This window comes from Pyxicephalus adspersus, chromosome 12 (genome assembly GCF_032062135.1).
Source record: "Pyxicephalus adspersus chromosome 12, UCB_Pads_2.0, whole genome shotgun sequence".
Lineage (NCBI taxonomy): Eukaryota > Metazoa > Chordata > Amphibia > Anura > Pyxicephalidae > Pyxicephalus > Pyxicephalus adspersus.
The window spans coordinates 10,548,765-10,567,999 of NC_092869.1; the positions used below are offsets into that span (position 1 = coordinate 10,548,765).

Consider the following 19,235-nt stretch of genomic DNA (forward strand, 5'->3'; position numbering starts at 1 on the left):
GAGATATCATTCAAGCAGCAGGACGTTTAATGGGGACCTGTCATGTACGGGACAGGTTTAAAATACAACTACGTACAATTTGAAGAGTAACACACCAGCAAAGGAGGAGAACAAGTGATCCCATTAGAGGATTTCTACTTTGCACAAACCTTCACTCCTAGTGACAGAGGTTAACAAGAAACATACAAAGGAAAGTCCATTCCTTAATAGAAACAAACATTATAACTAGAAGATCACCCTTCCTAGTCTATAAAAACAGTTAAAAAGTTTAGATTTACTCTAAGCCCTCTATTTATAAAACAGGGAATCTCACATTCCCTGCTGGTATTAAATTACTGCCATTGAAACCCACCTGGAAGATTCCCACGAGGGAATGACTGATTCCCCTTTTTATAAATAGAGCCCTAAGACTTCTTTAGACTTGCACAGTGATTTACTGCACACTCAGCTGTGCTCCCATTTAAGCGAATAGGAGAAATTGGGGACCATTCTATAAACATGTTTGCATGTGGTGGTGCCATTACTGTATCTGGAACCAACTTGTTTCTTCTGACTTTGCAATTGCTTTTCCTCAGAAGGAACTGCACTGCCAATGCTAATATAAGTGTATTGTTCAGTTGTTATTGTTAATAGAAACAGTTTAGTGCTAACCAACTTAAATACATACTATCATTATAAAGTTATTCCAAGTGTTATTTTTAGCTGGCACACAAACTAATATAATTTACAATGCACAAAGTCCAATGCACAAACATACATGGGTAACCTCAATACTTTCTGGTCCCAACACTACTCAAAATCAAATTCTAAGCATGGCGTCCAACTGCAACCAGGATCCTCACGTATGTTTAGTATTTCATTATCAGACAGAAATAACTTTGGTAAGGCGAGTGTAAAAGTCTTGGCCTATATGTGGCACTCAAGGATTTATACAGTTATATATAATATTATACAAAAACATAACTGAACAAGGTGACTGACAGCTCCTGATTGCTATGACTTTCTAAATCCATTTTACTGAACTCAAACATTTATTGGAAGCTATAACAGCGTTAATTATATACAGTAGAAAAGGTTGAGAAATTGATTACAAAATCAGTGTATTTATAAATATTTTCCAGCATTAAAGGATATTGAAAGTAATGAAATTGAAGGGCTGAGATACATAGGACGTTGAATTGATACCATTGGGGCCAAGAACATTGTTACAATAAAACAATACAACAATATACAGAGTACATATGTCTTGTAATGTAATACAGTAGTGTACTGCCCTGCATCGTATCCATAGGTAAGTACTATGGCGGTGCCTTAGTATTATATAAGATGAATGTTACGCAGCACAAAGGTCCTCATGAAACTTGAGAGAACATTGTTCTCTTTTATATAATCTTTCCTTATGGCACAATGTAAATATTCAGTGCTTTTCACTGTGATACAAAAGGGGAAGAAGGGCTCACGCAAATGCAAAGTAATGGCCTTACAGGCCAAATGCTGAGACCTATTTTTAGGGGTTTTCTGTTATAATGGAATGCTGTGCTGCAGAAGGCTGGAAGGTTCTGATATAACAGGGCCAAGAAAACTATCACCATTAAACTGCTCATAAAGTTCTTTTATTTTATAAAGAAAAGTGGAAGGATTGGTGAGCCCAAGGTCACCGGGTGTGGGCAGACACCCAGAGAGGACGGAGGTCAGACAGCACTGCATGGTCTCCCATCTCAGGTATGGGGGGGGGGGTATGGTGATACACCGACCCGTCTGATCATTTTAGGGAATAGAGCTACCTCTGATGTTAGACTATTTGGAGGGGATTACTGGGTCACCTCTTATATGAGGTCAGTATATTGGGCTGATGTCAGTATGGGGAATACGCTGGTCTACTTCTGACCTCAGGGCAGTATTGGGGAGGGGTGGAGGTAACACTGGATTACCTCTAATCTGAGGGCAATATGGGGAACACACCACACTCTGATATCAGGACAGTATGTGGGACATTGCACGGCGTCCGATCATTATTGGGAATACATTGAGTCACATCTGATCTGAGGTCAGTATGCCGGATACCCTGAGCGGTCTGTAGGGTCGGGGGGGGGTACAGGGGTTGCCCCTAATCAGTCTGATGACAGTACAGGGATACATTGGGATTTCAGGTCAGCACAACTAAAAACTGAGCTGTCTTTAACGTCCGCAAAAGAGTACAGAGATTGCCCTGGTCAGTATTTAGGGTACACTGGGCTGTATCTATGGTCAGTATAGGGGGAATACATAGGGGGGTAGGCTGTGAGGTCAGTATGGGGGAGGGGATACATTAGGGGGGGTGTATTTGAGGTCAGTATGGGGGGGGGGGGGGCAGTAGATGGGGTGGATTTGCCCTCACTGATCCCTAAAATGGCCTCCAGAGTGAGCGGACAGGCCCAGCTTCCTGTCATCCTCACCTGTAGCTCGGCCCTCTCCACCTCCCAGTGCGCTCGTTCCATCTCGAAGCGGGCCCATTCGTGCTGGATGTAGTGCAGGATCCCGGGGATGGTGTACTGCATGGGCCGAGCGGAGAGCTCACAGCCTGGCTCTGATGAAGGGACTCCCTGCGCTGGGCTCTGTCCGGGACCTCCGACCTGCGGCCTAGGTGAGGCAGCCATTCCCGCCACCGCTGGATGATCCTCCATATAGCCCCGGAGCTCCGCTAATTCGGGTACAGTCACGTGAGGAAGCAGCTCCGGTCGGGGGGGGGGAGGAGGTGGGGGGATGGGGAGGAACGGCCTCGGCCCCGGAAAAACAACAAATGTCCGTTCTATAACCTCCGCCCAATCACATTGCTGACGGTCGCCATCTTTCAGACCTCCCCCGGGTCCGGTTCACTCCGCGGGGCACTCTGGGTAACCGGCCTCGTTCGCCGCCTCCCGCTTGACGGCGTCAATGCGCATGCGCGAGACCCGTGCACTGACGTCACAAAGGCAACCTGCATCACGTGGCTTCACTCCGCCTTCCACCGACTCGTGACGCAGCAGTGAGGTCACTGCCTGGGGAGACTCTTCCGGTACCAAACTGGGAATTCTGACTGTGACGTCACTGACACCACACACGGTAACCGACTGCCGCCTATACATTGCTAGGGGGGGGAATAAACCGGGCCGGTAATACTGAGCCGGGAACTGTTGTGACTGTAATGGCGGACCATGCACAATGGTTTCCAGTCAGGCGGATATACAATGAATATTCATATATTATGGGGAGATTCCTCCAGAGGCCCCTGTTTACTGTGGTGTTGTCAGGGCCGCTTTTCACTTAATAAAATGAGGAGATTTTAGGAAGGTGAGGGGCCCCAGACTATATGCTAGGACACAGAATCGTCTTATGTGGAAGTTTCCCCTCACTTCCCCCATACACACAACAGGAAGTGAGAGAAAATCTCTTCAGATAAGGGAAATGTCCTCTTAGTTGTCACCAGGACTAGCAGCCATATTATTACACAGTATGTCATGTGACTAGCTGTAAAAGAGCTCACAATCTAATGTCCCTACCATAGTCGTACATCATTATTCCAGTCTAAGGTCTGTCCTGGGGGGAAGCTAATTAACCTCACTGCACCTGTGTGGAATGTGGAAGGAAACCCACACAGGGAGAACATACAAACTCCATGCAGATTTTGTCCTGGCTGAGATTTGAACCTATGACCCAGCGCTGCAAAGGCCGGAGAGATAACCACCGTACTGGGCAGAATATTGGAAGATTTCTTCTCCTTTTCAGCTCTGGTGACACATGGATATTTATTCTCATTATTATAACCAGACCAGCAAATGATCTCATGTGTTACAGTAATACCTCCAAACTGTGTCGTGGCCGTATCGGACCAGAATTCCCAGCAATATTCCTACAGAGATTTGTCATATAGCAATGGCTGTGCGATGTGATCATCATCAGTCATTGTGATTAATGCATGTAGTACAGTGTTCTCTCCGGCCCCTTTTAGCTGGGCATACCACCCGGCACTTTTTAGTAACCACCCCGCTGTTTTGGGTGATTACCCAAGAGATGGGTCACAATACAAGGGCTGCCATCCACCTACAATTTTCACCCAGCTTAAAAAAATTTCTGGGTTAAACACTGTAGTATGATATACTTATTATAAATAATAAACAGGATTTATATAGTGCCAACATATTACGCAGCGCTGTACAATACACAAGGGGTTGCAAATGACAGATACAGACAGTGACACAGGAGGAGAGGACCCTGCCCAGAAGAGCTTACAATCTAGGAGGTGGGGGAAGTATCACATAATAGGAGGGGAGATATGGAGTGGTGGGTAGGGATGAGCGAGAAGGCCTTTGGCGTTCTCGCAAAAATTTCCTTGAACTCCCGATGGGTCCATGATATTTCGGCAAACCAAATAACCTCTAGTGCCTGCATGAATGAATGAATGCAGCCCTGGGAATCCTCCTGTCGGTGTACAATCCCTGGCACTAGAGGTTAAATGAGGACAAGTCTCTCCATTGAAAACCTCTAGTGCTCTGATTGGCCGAGGAAAGGAAAATCCTGATGACGTGTTTTGAGTGCTCTTTTAAATGAGCAGAAAGTAGGAGCAAGCCGAATAAGACAAGGAAGACCATTCCAGAGAGTCGGGGCAGATATAATAAGAAGCTTCAAAAGGGTATGGACAGCAATACAAATCTGCCAAGGTTTTATCCCTCACTATTACTCACCTATAATATGCCATTCATAGAATGTGTGATGTGACAAATGGGAATGATGGGTACAAAGCCGGGTAAATGTGGATGAAATATTCTGCAGAGTTTAAAGTGCAACTCCAGACAAATAATAAAAGTTTTTTCAGATGTTTGGTATAAAACTGTGTAGTTAGCTGCTCCTCTGCGCCCCTCTTGGTTTATAAAGGCAACTGCAGCGTTGTGACCACATGACACGCTGGAGGCACCACTGTGCCTATTACCAAGTTGACCCACAATACAGGGGCACAGCATAGTTGTGGCAAACTAAAAGGGTGGGTAATAGAAATTTGGAACAAAGTATAAAGGGGCAGTAAAAAGCTCACAAAATTCTAGGGGTTACTGGATTTTTGTAGCAAAATCATCTGGGAACACTGAGTTTGTTGCCCTGCCCATTATTTGACCACCCGGCTACATCTTCTCCCCATCTAGCTGAGAAATAGAATCTGGGGGGGGGGGGGGAATACTGGTATGGGTATTGTTTGAAGGTGTCCGCTCAGTTCTAGTTACCCCTGCGGTGTGGTTTGCCACTCTCAGGTGTATGGCAGCAGGAGCCCTGGCGCTGCCAACTGCACCTTTTCACACTGTGCGTATGTAAGAGTCCTAACTGTTGTAAAGTGAATCTGTCTCCAACTTGGACTGTCTAACTAAGTCAAATGTTTCACAAATTCTGAACTGATGTTACAATGTGTTACAAAATTCCGCATTGTAACCATGTTAAAGAGGAAGTAAACACAAAAAAATCCACTTACCTTCAATCCCGCAAAGCAGTCGATCGGTCCTGAGGTTTCTTCTATCGGCTCTCGCGTTGTTTTTTTTCCTACGTCAAATGACCCAGGTGCGAGATCAGATGACGTAAATGGGGAAAAAACTTAGTGATCTCACTGCGCATGTGTGAGATCCTGCAATTTCTTTCCCTTTTGGCAAAAAGGCTTCTTATGCGCATGCCTGAGATGAAGAAGAAGCCCTTTTTGCCAGAGCAGCCAAGAGCCTCCCGGGATGCATGACGTAGGTATCCCAGAGGGCTCTTCCCTCCCATTTATTCTCACTCGCCCGGGCTAACCAATATTCAAGGGCCAGGGCTGCACATAGTATTTATAGAGTGCTGACATATTACGCATCGCTGTACAAATATTGCAGTCATGTTACTAGCTTTCCCTCAAAGGAGCTCACAATCTAATGTCCCTATCATAGTTATTTGTTATTACCACAGTCTAAATCAAATTTTGAGGAAGCCAATTAACCTAACTTTTTTTGGAATGTGGGAATAAACCCACATAGACATGGGGTGAATTTACAAACTCCAATATACAAGATCCGAACTTGGGACCCAGCGCTACAAAGACCAGAGTCACCGTGTCATCCTATCATATCTCCCTCCTCCAATGGACAAAACTGGAAGAGAAGAAATATGACAACTCCAACTCCCCATCTTCTCAGTGCTTCCAAGTCCCTGATGGGGTTGGACCCAGAAAAGTTTGGCTGCAATAATCCAATCTTAGAATCCTCCGAGGTGAGCTTAGCATCTACAGAAATTCCGTTTTATTATTCCAAAATCAGTTTTACTATGGAGGCCTCCAAAGATGTGCAGGTTGTAGTACTAAGCGTTCAGCCTAAAATTATGCCTTTTTATTACTACTGTTCTTTGAACATGAAGCAGAAATGTTCAAAGCTATAGTTTCACTTTTGCAAGTTTTTATTACTGGTAACAGAAACTTCTGGATCAGTTTCCTTGCTAAAAGGACAAGTTTAATCCAAACACACAGAACTGTAGATTGTTCTGAGCGTGTGTTTAATAGGTAGGTTAAGATAGAACTGGTAGGGTAGCACAAAACAAGCTTTTTCTGTAAAAGAAACTTCAACCTGTCCCTTCATACGATGATCTTCTCAGAATCATGAAGATCCACGCACAATATGGCCGATAGTGAAGAATATTCAGGATTCACTGTATGCAAAGCACAAACAAGCCAGACTGGTTATGTTTCCTATTTATAGTTCAATGCTAGAATTCACTGAACAGGATAAGAAACTCTTTGTTCATCTTTCCGCTAAGAGGCAATTTTCCTTTGATGACTCGGATATTGTTAAATAGGCCAAATGTTCTTGTGTGGATTCATTCTGTTCTAAAGGACAGTTCTGTCATAGATGAGGATACAGAAGATAGATGTGATATCTCTTCAGATAGATGTGAGCTTGTTGGATTGGTGTGCTAATACAAGGACATTAGATTGTGAGCCCCTATGAGGGACAGCTAGTGACACGAATATGGACTTTGTACACCACTGTGTAATATGTTGATGCTATATAAATACTGTTTATTAATAATAATAATAATATACAGCGGGTTTGTTTTTGCTAAAATTAAAACTCTGTTTTCTTTCCAACCTTAAATAATTTTCAGCCACCTTGAAACTCCTGCTAGCAGCCACAAATCTTTCTGAACAGAAGCTCATTTTAGTTGCCTTTTGCCTTAGAATTTAAAACAGAACAACCTGAAATAGAAAAGTAATGCAGCCACCACTTCCGAGGACTAGTTAGCAGCTATGTGTGATTTTTTTTTTTTATTCCTAAAGTTGGAAATACTTTAAAACATTCCGTGTCTGTTACCAGAAGTTACAGACAGCTTTCAGACAGTATCTTACTCCATCAGCGGGCATGCTGGTAGCATTGGTGCCCTTCCTGGCTGGCACATGTGGTAGTCCTCTAACTGGTCTAGCAACATAACCCCATTCTGCATCATCAGCGCTGATTCCTGGGTTCAAATCACATCCAGGAATCTATCTGAAAGAGTTTGCGTGATTCCCAATGTTTGTGTGATTTTTCTTTAGGGACTCCAGTTTTCTCTTCACCTCTAAAACCATGCAATTGGGTTAATAAGTTCCCTGGTATGTGTGGGGTACGTATTCAGCATAACCTGTGCAGTGCAATTGACTGACTGCTGGACATGATAACAATAGGTAATGAATAAAATAAATTAAAAAAAACACCATTCTGTTTTATGTAAGAGGGCTCAGTATCTGGAAATCTATTAAACAAGTTCTTTTGTATCAGAAATCCTAGTCTGATGTCTATAGTAAGACTGTAGCTAAAGACACTTACAGGAAACATTAGGAATGCCAAAACTTTGTCCATAAATGTGGATTTGATGCCTATAGCTGTTTACTTGCTGGGATCTTTGTGTGATTTAATCGGGGTCTGGCTGAGGTTAAACATTTTATAATAGCTAGAGATCATAATTCATATTCAGGATATACCACTTGAATATAGAAATTTAGGTGAACATTTCCGTGTCATGGTGTTGACGTTAACATTAGAAAACACCAAGCTTTATTAGTGTACAGTCTGCATCTAAATTAATATTGTTTTAAAAATGCACTAAAATAATACAAACTAATTGCCATCTACCATTCAACCATCTGAAGTTAAATTGTAAATCTTTGCTCTTGCTAGCTATACGTTTACTACATGCAGCCATTCCTGTCTGCAGAGACAGAGCGACACATGCTCACGCTGGAACATTCCTTCACACATATGCTGCCACACCTGTTGTTGGGATTACACACATGCACACCTGTCAGACTGTAAATCCAATCGTTTCTTGCCACTTCTGCTGGGCTGGAGTGATCCGAGTTTGAGGGGAACTGTAGCTGAGCTTGCAATTATTCTTTTTCATGCTTTAAAAAGATAATCAAAGTGACATACTTGTTAGGATGTAATTATTATCGTGTGATAGTGTGTGTATTAACATGGATATATATATTTATACACATACATACATTCACACACATTTATATAATCTTACTATTTATGCACCTATACAGACTATTTAGTTTTTTACTGTTGAAATATATAACACTGCAAAATAAAATCATATGCAGTAACTTTATATATATATATATATATATATATATATATATAATATATCCATTTTAAAACCATGCATGTACAGAAAAAATATGTTGAACTGCTACATGGACAGATCAGATGTGTTGGTAAATATTGAGTAAAGTTGGCTCAGAGGTTAGCACTCTGGTCTTTGCAGCGCTGGGTCCCAGGTTTGAATGCCAGCCAGAACACTATCTTCAAGGAGTTTGTATGTTCTCCCTGTGTCAGTGTGGGTTTCCTCTGGCTACTCTAGTTTCCTCCCACCCTCCAAAAATATGCAGTTATGTTGAACGTCTTTCCCTCACAAATAGTCCTTAGACTGTGTTATTGACATATGACTATAGTAGGGACATTAGATTGTGAGCCCCTTTCAGGAACATTGAGTCATATGACTATGGACTTTGTAAAGTGCTTCGTAATATATGGCGCTAATAATATTACATTGTGTGTACAAAGAAGAAAATCCAACCACTATCTCCTAACTGTTCATGTGATTAACCTATTCCCCACTACAGGATTGTTTATGCATATTAGATCTAATGCAGGTGAAAATTACATATTTGTAGAATGAAATTTGTCCGACTTTCCAAATCATTTTTGCTAAACTACTTACCTACTGTCCCATCTTCAAAATATAAAAACTAAATATTTAGTAGTTCAAAGTAAATTGGTATTACTCTCAATTGGATAACAGAGTAGGTGAGCACTGGTCACAGGGGAGCTTTGGATATCTGACCCAATCAACAGGTATGTATTGAACAGATATAGTCACAAAACACTTGTAATGGTTTATTTAACAGATCAAAATTTAGCAACTCTAAGAAGTTTATCGGCAAGGTTTACATGTAATTTAACTTTTTCTATAAGTTATTGTGAGCTTTTCTACTGGGTATTGGGGACCCAGCCTGTGTGTCTCATATTTGCCTCACCAGTTAGACCTCTTATGTATGCAGGAAAATAAAGCAAAGCACAAGAGCATAGTCCAGAGACAAACTGAGATCAAAGCAGGAAGCAGGCAAATCAGCAAAATGATTAATGTGCAGATGCTGGTTCTTTAAGGACTTTGCTATATTTATATCATTTATATTTCAATTCAGACTCTGGCTGTTTTCTATAGTATACAGGTTCGACTTATATACCTACACCAAATAAGTTAATGAAGTAAGAAAAGAATATAGCATTGTTTGATGTAAAAAAGAAAAAGGAAGAACCACCTATGTGTGCCATTCATGATCCTACAACATGCACATCCTCATCAGAAAGTGTTTTCCTATTGTCAGAAATGAGATGATAGAGGTTCTGACCCTTCTCTGCTGTGTGTACAGTTACTAAAGAAAAAAGATCTTCAGCGTGTTGTTTTACTTGGGAATAAGGACACATGTTTCTGTTTTCTTGCAGTATTTCAATTTGCGATTTGATGAGAGTATTTTAGTAGCAGAAATGATTAAATTCTTCTTGATTGTCAACAAGCAAGGACAGACAAGGCTATCCCGATACTATGAGTGTGTAGAGGTACAGAAAAGGACGCTATTGGAATCTGAGGTCATTAAACTTTGCCTTTCCCGATCCAAAGATCAGGTGAGATCAAATATACATTAATTCTGACTTTTTTGGTAGAATTAGGTCATTTAGAATGGTACTGATAAATGCAAATTTACTTTATAAAAGCAAAGAAAAATATAAAAACTTCCATTGCTTGCCACCTCCTAAAACTATCTGCTTGGCTTTATAATTTTCTGACCCAGGACTTGCTTGTAACCAGATGAAGTCATAAATGTTGATTTGCATATATACTCCAGGTTAGAGACTGAGATAGGTGAAAAGACATTGAATGGTAATAACCGCCAGGCAAATAGTGTTACAGAATCTGATCTTGGCAGTAGTAGCCTTCATATTTCTCCCATCTATGTTTTGTGTTCTGTGAGTACCATAGATCAAACTGTCCGCTAGGGTTTAAAGTAACAGGGAAGACATCATCTAAAAATAAAAATTATTGTTGCTATAATGCTGACTCGCTGGTTTAGGTTTAAGTCAATGACCAAAACAAGTATTCAGGATAGTAAGTAGCAAGATTCTCATTAAAGGGGTCTGGAATGATATGTTAGGTCTTATAGCACTATGCTCGTAATTTATTTTGAATGATATGGTACTTGGTTAAATAGATCATTATTAATACTCAATTAATTAACTTATTAATTTCTGAAGAACCCCTGTCATCTAATGAATTGTTTCCTCTCCTTGTAGATAATGAGGGTTGGGATTTAAGCAGACTGTGTTGCAATCATATCTGGCATAGGCAGTCACCCATTATCCGGTTTAAGCTCACTGTAGAGATGCTACAGTGTTCAACCCAGGAATTATTTTAAGCTGGGTGGGAGGAAATTGTAAGCGCATGGCAGCTCCTGTATTGTGACAAAACTCTTCAGTAACTGCCTAAAAACAACCGAGTGCTTAGTGAAACGTGCCGAGTGGTGCACCTGGCAAAAAGGGACTGGGGAAACACTGCACCAGATGGTTGTCAGACTTGTAACCTCTGAACTTCTGGAAACCAACCCCACTGGTGCTGGTCATATAAGGGGTCAGGAGTATGTAAAATAAAGAGAGTAGGGGTCAGGAGTATGTAAAGTAGAGAAAGCAGGGGTCTGAGGTATGTAAAGTAGAGAGGGCAGGGGTCAGGAGTATGTAAAGTAAAAAAGTAAAGAGGGCAGGGGTATGTAAAGTAGAGAGGGCAAGGGGTCAGGAGTGTGTAAAATAGAGAGGGCAGGGGTATGTTAGGTAGATTGGGTCAGGGACAGGAGTATGTAAAGTAGAGAAGACAGGGGTCAGGAGTATGTAAAATAGAGAGGGCAGGGGTCAGGAGTATCTAAAGTAGAGAGGGCAGGGGTCAAGAGTATGTAAAATAGAGAGGGCAGGAGTATGTAAAGTAGAGAGGGCAGGGGTCAGTGGAATGTAAAGTAGAGAGGGCAGGGGTCAGGAGTATGTAAAATAGAAAGGGCAGGGGTCAGGAGTATGTAAAATTGAGAGGGCAGGGGTCAGGAATATGTCAAGTTAAGAGAACAGGGGTCAGGAGTATCTAAAGTAGAAAGGGCAGGGGTCAGGAGTATGTAAAATAAAGAGGGCAGGGGTCAGGAGTATCTAAAGTAGAGAGGGCAGGGGTCAGAAGTATGTAAAATAGAGAGGGCAGGGGTCAGAAGTATGTAAAATAGAGAGGGCAGGGGTCAGGAGTATGTAAAATAAAGAGGGGGGGGGCAGAAGTATGTAAAATAGAGAGGGCAGGAGTATGTGAAGTAGAGTGGCCAGGGGTATGTAAAATAGAGAGGGCAGGGGTCAGGAGTATGTAAAATAGAGAGGGCAGGGGTCAGGAGTATGTAAAATAGAGAGAGCAGGGGTATGTTAAGTAGATTGGGCCAGGGTCAGGAGTATGTAAAGTAGAGAGGACAGGGGTCAGGAGTATGTAAAATAGAGAGGGCAGGGGTCAGGAGTATCTAAAGTAGAGAGGGCAGGGGGAAGGTGTATGTAAAATAGAGAGGGCGGGGTCAGGAATATGTAAAGTAGAGAGGGCAGGGGTCAGGAGTATGTAAAATAGAGAGGGCAGGGGTCATGAGTATGTAAAATAGAGAGCGCGGGGTGCAGGAGTATGGAAAATAGAGAAGGCAGGGGTCACGAGTATGTAACGTAGAGAGGGCAGGGTCAGGAGTATGGAAAATAGGGAGCGCAGGAGTATGTAAAGTAGAAAGGGCAGGGGTCAGGAGTATGTAAAATAGAGAGGGCAGGGGTCAGGGTCATGTAGTGAATGTAAGGGTTCCCATATATCTGTAATGTGCTGTAATGCACATTAACACAAATATACAGTATGTGTTCTAAGCGTTCTTTTGGAAAACAAAATGGAAAAATCTATAGTGCAAAGTAAAACACACAAAGTTTTCTTAGGTGCAGTTTTACATGCTAACATCATTTACTATACAGAAACAACATCCATTATTGTACATATAAAGGTTTTCAGGTTTCTCTGGTTTTTTGCAGGTTTCCTTATTTGTATTAGTGCATAAAAAGTGCACATGAACCAGTTACACTGGTTTTAAGTAAATAGAATGTACTGTAGTTCACAGAATGCGTTCTTATATGTAGTGATGGGAAACGATGTCACTGTTTTGTGAATTCCACTAGCCAATTTTAAAACAGTAAGGAATGTTCTGCAACAAATGGCGCTGGATATTGTCAGATACCACTGTTATATATTTTAACGCATTATTCCCAATTTGCTTTTCAAGTGCTCCTTCATAGAGTATAAAGACTTCAAGCTGGTCTACCGTCAGTATGCAGCTCTATTCATTGTGGTTGGAATAGATGAGTCTGAGGTAAGGCAAAGCTCAACTGTGAACACATTTGTATGGCGAAAACAGATATTTCTAATTCTGCAATGTACATTCTGCTTTAGCAATGAATATTTGTCCCAATAAGGTTGGAATATAATTTCTTTAAAAATGTTTTTCAGCTATTTATCTATAATTTAGAAATGAAATAATAATAGCCCCATTCGAATGTTAGGCATACAGCACAGTATACTTGGGATTATGGCCGAGTGGTGAAGTGATTTTAAGTGAAGGTTTTAAGTAAATGAGCAGCACCAATTCCCTTGCATTAGACTTAACCTAGCATAGAAATAATCATTACTCTCTGATTGGTCTTTAATGACAGATTTAAGCTACGTACACACGTCAAATTTTTCTCGCCCGATAATCTGGCGTGTGTACAGCCCACGTCATTGATCGTCTGTGGATCCGTCCTTGCAGATCCACGAACGATGAACGACGAGCGATCCTAATGCAAGGGAAGGGGGAGAGCGTGCAGCGGGGTGCCGCTCCGTCCTTCTCCCCCTCCCCTCTCTATAGAGCAGAACAGTGGTGTATGTACAGCACTCGTTCATGCATCGTGCGGTTCTTATCGTTCGAAAGGATCGTGAAAGATCCTTTCCAACGACAAGAATTGCACCTGTGTATGCGGCTTTAGCTTCAACCAATTTAGTGACTTTCCATACTATGTAGATCTCCTAGATTTTAATATATTTTATTAATACAAATACTATTACAAACTGATATTTCAACACTGACATATAATATTCAGGAAAGGAGAGATGTGGTATTTACCTTAAAACTTTTCAGGTAAATCTTTTTTTTCTTGTAATATGTTTCAAAATAATTGCATCCTATTGATTGGAACTGTGGGAGTTTTGTAGGTGTAGAATTATGTAGTCATCCATCATCTATAGATGCTTCTACAGTGATGTACTTTTACTACAGAAATCACTACTAGTTCACACCTTATGCATAAAAGTGCCTGAATATTGTTTCTTTCTTGTTACAGAACGAGATGGCCGTTTTTGAACTTATTCATAATTTTGTTGAAGTTTTGGATAAATACTTTAGCAGAGTGGTAAGTATAATGAAAGAAAGAGAGAGTCCTTGACATGGTTATTAGGTTCTTCAAGCTATTCTGGAAATGCTATATTGTCTGAAGGGTTTCCAGGGTTAACAAATATTTAACCCCCTTTGCAGTTCCTTATATTTTATTCCCATCTCCCAAGTACACTTTGCAAGCAAAGGTTAACCCCCCTAGCCTTCTAATTCTGTCTGTATTTCCATGCAAAAAGCGTTACATTTTTTTTTGCATGGAAATTTATTTTACATTGTAAGCTTTAATTCTTAGGCATAATTTACCGAAATATGTACAGTATTAAATAAATGTAATAATAACCTGCATGGACCAGTAGGACGCTGGGGACGCCCATGGGTCAAGGTGTTTTTTAATGTTTTAAGCGACGCCGAGTGTGACTCAGGACTACTGCTTTGCAGGTAAAATCCTCCCCGAATCACACTCGGGATTATGGCTAGGGGGGTTAAACCTATTCTGATCCAACCTCATTCATGGGCTACAGATTTTGAAGCAGAATTTCAGCCTTATATTCAGTTCGGTTAGTTGTTCCGGCTCCACTGCTGTACTGATTGCTGTCTCTGATTTCACTGCATACTGTGGGCTTCTCACATTATTCGTTAAAAACTGCAGATATTCCCTATTTCCCTGTCTGGAGGACATTCTGCATCATCTAGTCCTTTCCTCCCCAGCTTTACTATATCTGTCACACTACTTTCATTGTATTTAAGTTATTTCAATCATGGAGGCTTAAGTATTACACATAGGTATTAACTAGGGTGGTAAACATGAGGTTAGATGCTGTGTTTTCAGGAAGCTATGCACGCATCTGCCTGCATTGCAGAGAAACAAAGTAATAATATCACTGGGTTAAAAATAAGATATGTAATAAAAATAGAAAGGTTTATTACAATAAAAACATCATCAGCTATGTTAATAAGTGGGTAGGGAGGAACAATGAAAGGTAAAATATCAGATTAAACCTCCCTCAGATAATGTGGAGCTTGAGATTTTATATGCAAGTGGTGCTGTAAATACATTTTGAAATAGTTGCTCATACTAAAAGCAGAAGCGGTATAGGACAAGCAGATGTTCACTTTAATGAATCATTTTAAAATATGTTGTGCTTCATACCTGCCTAATTTATTTTAGCAGCCCTGGATTCCTGATTTCTACACAGCACTCAGTGAATCATCAGAAAGCATGTTCTAATGTAATGAGGAGGCTGCAGTGAAATGTTGCAATAGTTACAAACAAGCACAGCAAAAAATTTATGAGAATCAACTATTAAAATGGGATCATTTAGAAATCACCCAATTCACACATGATCAACAGGATATTCTGAACTCACTTTAAAAACCTGTTCTGTATGGGTCCATTTGTGAGCGAAGGTCAAAGCTGCCAAAAGGGCGACCTCCTGAACTGCAAAATCAGAGACTGCAGAAAAGTTGAAAGGTAGATTAATTTAGGAGGGCTGAAAGTTAAACTGTTCTTTAAAGAGTGAAGCAACTGGCTCTCTTTGAAGGAGACCCCACCAGCCCAGACCACCAGCTATGGGTTATGTAAACAGTCTCAGACTGCACCCAGGCAAAACCAGACTATATAGATCTAGCATATCTAAACCCATCAAAAATGTAACTATTTGCAGATTTTCAGTTCATCAAAGCAGAGCCACCATTCATTTAATATTAATAGACTGTATTTATATAGCGCCAACATTTTACACAGCGCTGTACATTAAAAAGGACCTTGCTCAGAAGAGCTTTTACAATCTAATTTATTTCTACCCTTAAGCTACGTACACACGTCAGATTTTTATCGCCCGATAATCGGCATCGGCCAATTATCGGGCGAAAATCTGGTGTGTGTACAGTCGGTGTCGTCCATCGTCCGGACGACCGACCTGCCGGATCCACGGACGATGGACGAAAGCCGATCCTAATGAAAGGGAAGGGGGAGAGCGCGCAGCAGGGTGCCGCTCCGTCACTCTCCCCCTCCCCTCTCCATAGAGCATGAACGGTGCTGTATGTACAGCATCGTTCATGCATCGTGCACTCCCTTGTCGTTGGAAAGGATCGTGAAAGATCCTTTCCAACGACAAAAATTGGAAGTGTGTACGCAGCTTTAGTTCATTCCCTCTTATCTATAGCCAGTGGAGGGTCAAAGACACCCAAAGTCAGAAGAATAGATACCAGGCCACATTTCCCAGCATTATAGTAGAAACCATGCGATAATTAGATGACATGATCTGAAGTTCAGAGGAAGTAGTTGGTAAGCAATAGTACTTGTAGTTGTAGTAATAGTGCTTGGATAGCAATGGACTGTCTGGTAAAGAGGACCTAAACCCAAAAACTGAACATTGCATAAATAATAAGTAGGCACTGATCATTTTTGTGAACTAATGAACAACATTAGTTGTTTATCTTTTATTTAGTCATATCTCTGCCATAGGCTATGTACACGTCAGATGATTCTTGTCTGCTAGAATTTGTCGTTCTCCCCCTCCATAGAGCAGTACAGCGCTCGTTCATGGATCGTGCAGTCCTTTGTTGTTGGAAAGGATTGTGTGTACCCAGCCATACAGGTAGAAAAAAGGGAAAAAACCTTTAGCTGGGTTACTGATCATGTGATTGTGCAAACTTGGTATTACCCTACCAATATGCATGCTGACCATTCTGTGCTTCTCGTAAGTTATCCAATTGAAGATTTTGTTTTCTATCCATTTCTATTGAACAAGATGAACACTTTTAATAATTGTCTTTGCTAACATTTTGTTTTTTCACCCCTCCCCCCCTCAGAGTGAACTGGATGTATCCTTTTCCAAAATAAAGTAAATCCACAGTTATTCACACTTCAAACTAATCAGTGGGGTACATGTCAGTGTTATTACTATACATTCTATCAGTCTTAGTTTATAAAAATAAAGTAGCACAAATAAAAATTACTGTTTTCTGGATCCCAGCCTAGATCACATTGTTCCGTCTACTAGTAATTGCTGTGAATTCCATTGTTGTCAATCAGCGATGTAATGGGAGCAAAAAAGGCTGTGCATCTACCAAGATAATGACATAGAAACAATGTTATTAACACATTGATAAAATTGTTTACAAACTTTCCAAGAAACAATAAAAGATCATCGCTCCCCATAAAACCTGGGCCATTAAAAATACATATTAACTGTATTTAAAACCCAATGTAATGGAGTAAAAAGTTAACAAAAATAACAAAATGTAAAAATAAACAAGCAAATCAGATTGCAATATAGCTGGCTCAATGCTCACTAATCCAGTTCTGCACTCCTTAGTGGTAAAAAATGTAATTACCACAAATAGTTGTAGCATTAAGTTTCCCCTTGTTGTCTCCCTGCCCCGCTTTCCCTGTCATTGTGCGTATGTTGTCCAGATCAAATGTACCTTCTATTCTCAGCAAATCACATAGCGCCTTGTATTCTGAAAATGGACGGGGACTGGATAAGGAAAACGGCAATGGTGGGAAATGGGTGAGAGAAGCTGCTTATACTATCTGAGGGCTGGAAGTATAACAACAGAGCTGTGTAATACCCCAGAAATAAACCAGTGCTGGGGTCTACATACACAAAACAACTGGAACAGTGGGGGTGGAACCAATTGGGGTGATTTACTAGCTTGAGTTGTCCTGTAATGAACTTCAATCGTCTGGGATAGATCCGTGTCACTATTTTATATCTCCCAGACCACATAAGTCATCATAAAGATTCCCAGGGTAATATATAGGAAAATGTTTTATTGAAATACAAAAAAAGGTCAAATAATCAAGTTGCCTAAGCCATTTAAAACTAAACCCACCATCTCTAGTGTGACTTCTATCAGTGTAAAGTAGATTTGTAGAAGGGCATTCAGCACTTGAGAAGATAGTTGCTTGCATTATATATCCATTGCATTGTGCACTTCTTAACTTGTGTCATAAAAACTCAGCACAGGAAATATATATTTGTATTATTATTTTACCTATATACCTTTTTTGTCATGATGTAGTGATAAATCCTATGCACTAAAAGCATATTATATGCTAAAATGACTCCAGGCAGTGTTTGGAGTACAAAATGTATATAAAAAAACTCACACAACTTTTATATAATGCCTTGACTCAGTCACACAGATCATGTTTAATCTGGATAAGGTGCACATTATTTTGGATGAAATGGTGTTAAATGGCTGCGCTGTGGAGACAAACAAGACACGGATTCTCGCTCCGCTTCTTGTATTGGACAAAGTGGGAGACAGCTGAATGGTGACTGAGGACATCACCTAAATGGTACAGATCAGCAGCCTGCACAATCTAATGAAGGGACAGGCAAGAAAACGTTTTTGGCATTATTTTCACCCTGGACATTCTCCTGGTAAGGTTGTATCCTTATTACAACAAGAAGTTTATGTCAGGAAATAAAACCGGGCACTCTTTCCATGCTTACTACTGATGCAGAGCAGCCTTCCAACAGCAGGGTATGAAGAGGTTTGTCTCACTATTCACTTGGCTTTGGACTACAGCAGACTGTTTGCAGCTTTTTGCTTTGGGGTTTTCTAAATCCAACCTGAATATCAGTATTTGAATAATCTTCATTTAGAACCTAAACCGGTTTAGCTCCAGCGAGCCACCTCCACCTGACACAATCGTGCAGAATGCTGCTGCCACTGTCAGCCAAAGAAAGTGACTATTCCGAATATCTCCCCTCTCCATGTGCACATCAGTGCTAACAGACCACACACACTATTTATTATAACATATTAGCCAATGAATACCTCTTTATAAATTAGGAAAGAAGGCGGATGGGCTGATGCCTCACATTATAAGCCAAATATAAATTATTTATTGTTCTATAGGACCTAATAATAAAATGATGCACATTGCTTTGAAGACATTTAAACCTCCCCCAGCAACCAGTCAGATAAAAGCTTTTGAAGTGTCCTATATATTCTGCCTCATTAACGTGTTTACCGCTATGCATTACAGCAACTCACTGTTTCCACCATGACTTTCAATAAAACATTATTTATACAAGGCCGAAAGTCACTGGCATGTGTTTAAAGGTTACAATGGTTCATAAATAAAATATCACCTACTGAGGTCATTATCAAAATTAGGTGAAAACAATTGCTGTAAGCTGAGAACAACTAATAAGGTCCACCACAACACATGAAGTTGTACATCAGTATTGCAAGG

The 19,235-nt window shown here is 40.7% G+C and overlaps 2 protein-coding genes across 6 annotated transcripts in view; one reads left to right on the forward strand and one right to left on the reverse strand.

The window, feature by feature from the left end:
* The window catches only part of STRN3 (striatin 3), a 37,379-nt gene extending 34,716 nt beyond the window's left edge, over positions 1 to 2,663 (reverse strand). For all 3 annotated transcript variants that reach the window (XM_072427602.1, XM_072427601.1, XM_072427600.1), the window contains exon 1: positions 2,436 to 2,663. In XM_072427602.1, coding sequence (XP_072283703.1) covers positions 2,436 to 2,663 — 228 coding nt within the window. The remainder of the gene's footprint in view (positions 1 to 2,435) is intronic.
* AP4S1 (adaptor related protein complex 4 subunit sigma 1) lies at positions 2,416 to 19,081 on the forward strand. Of its 3 annotated transcripts, none has more exons than XM_072427605.1 (6): positions 2,416 to 2,623; positions 10,005 to 10,184; positions 12,878 to 12,964; positions 13,971 to 14,039; positions 16,835 to 16,846; positions 18,174 to 19,081. In XM_072427605.1, the coding sequence occupies exons 2-6, from the start codon at positions 10,047 to 10,049 to the stop codon at positions 18,300 to 18,302; spliced, it is 435 nt and encodes a 144-aa protein (XP_072283706.1). In that variant the 5' UTR covers positions 2,416 to 2,623; positions 10,005 to 10,046; the 3' UTR covers positions 18,303 to 19,081. The 3 variants fall into 3 exon arrangements, with proteins under 3 accessions (XP_072283706.1, XP_072283707.1, XP_072283704.1); XM_072427606.1 differs by having other exon boundaries at positions 2,554 to 2,689; XM_072427603.1 differs by lacking the exon at positions 2,416 to 2,623 and adding an exon at positions 2,928 to 3,081.
* Positions 19,082 to 19,235: the final 154 nt, after the last annotated feature.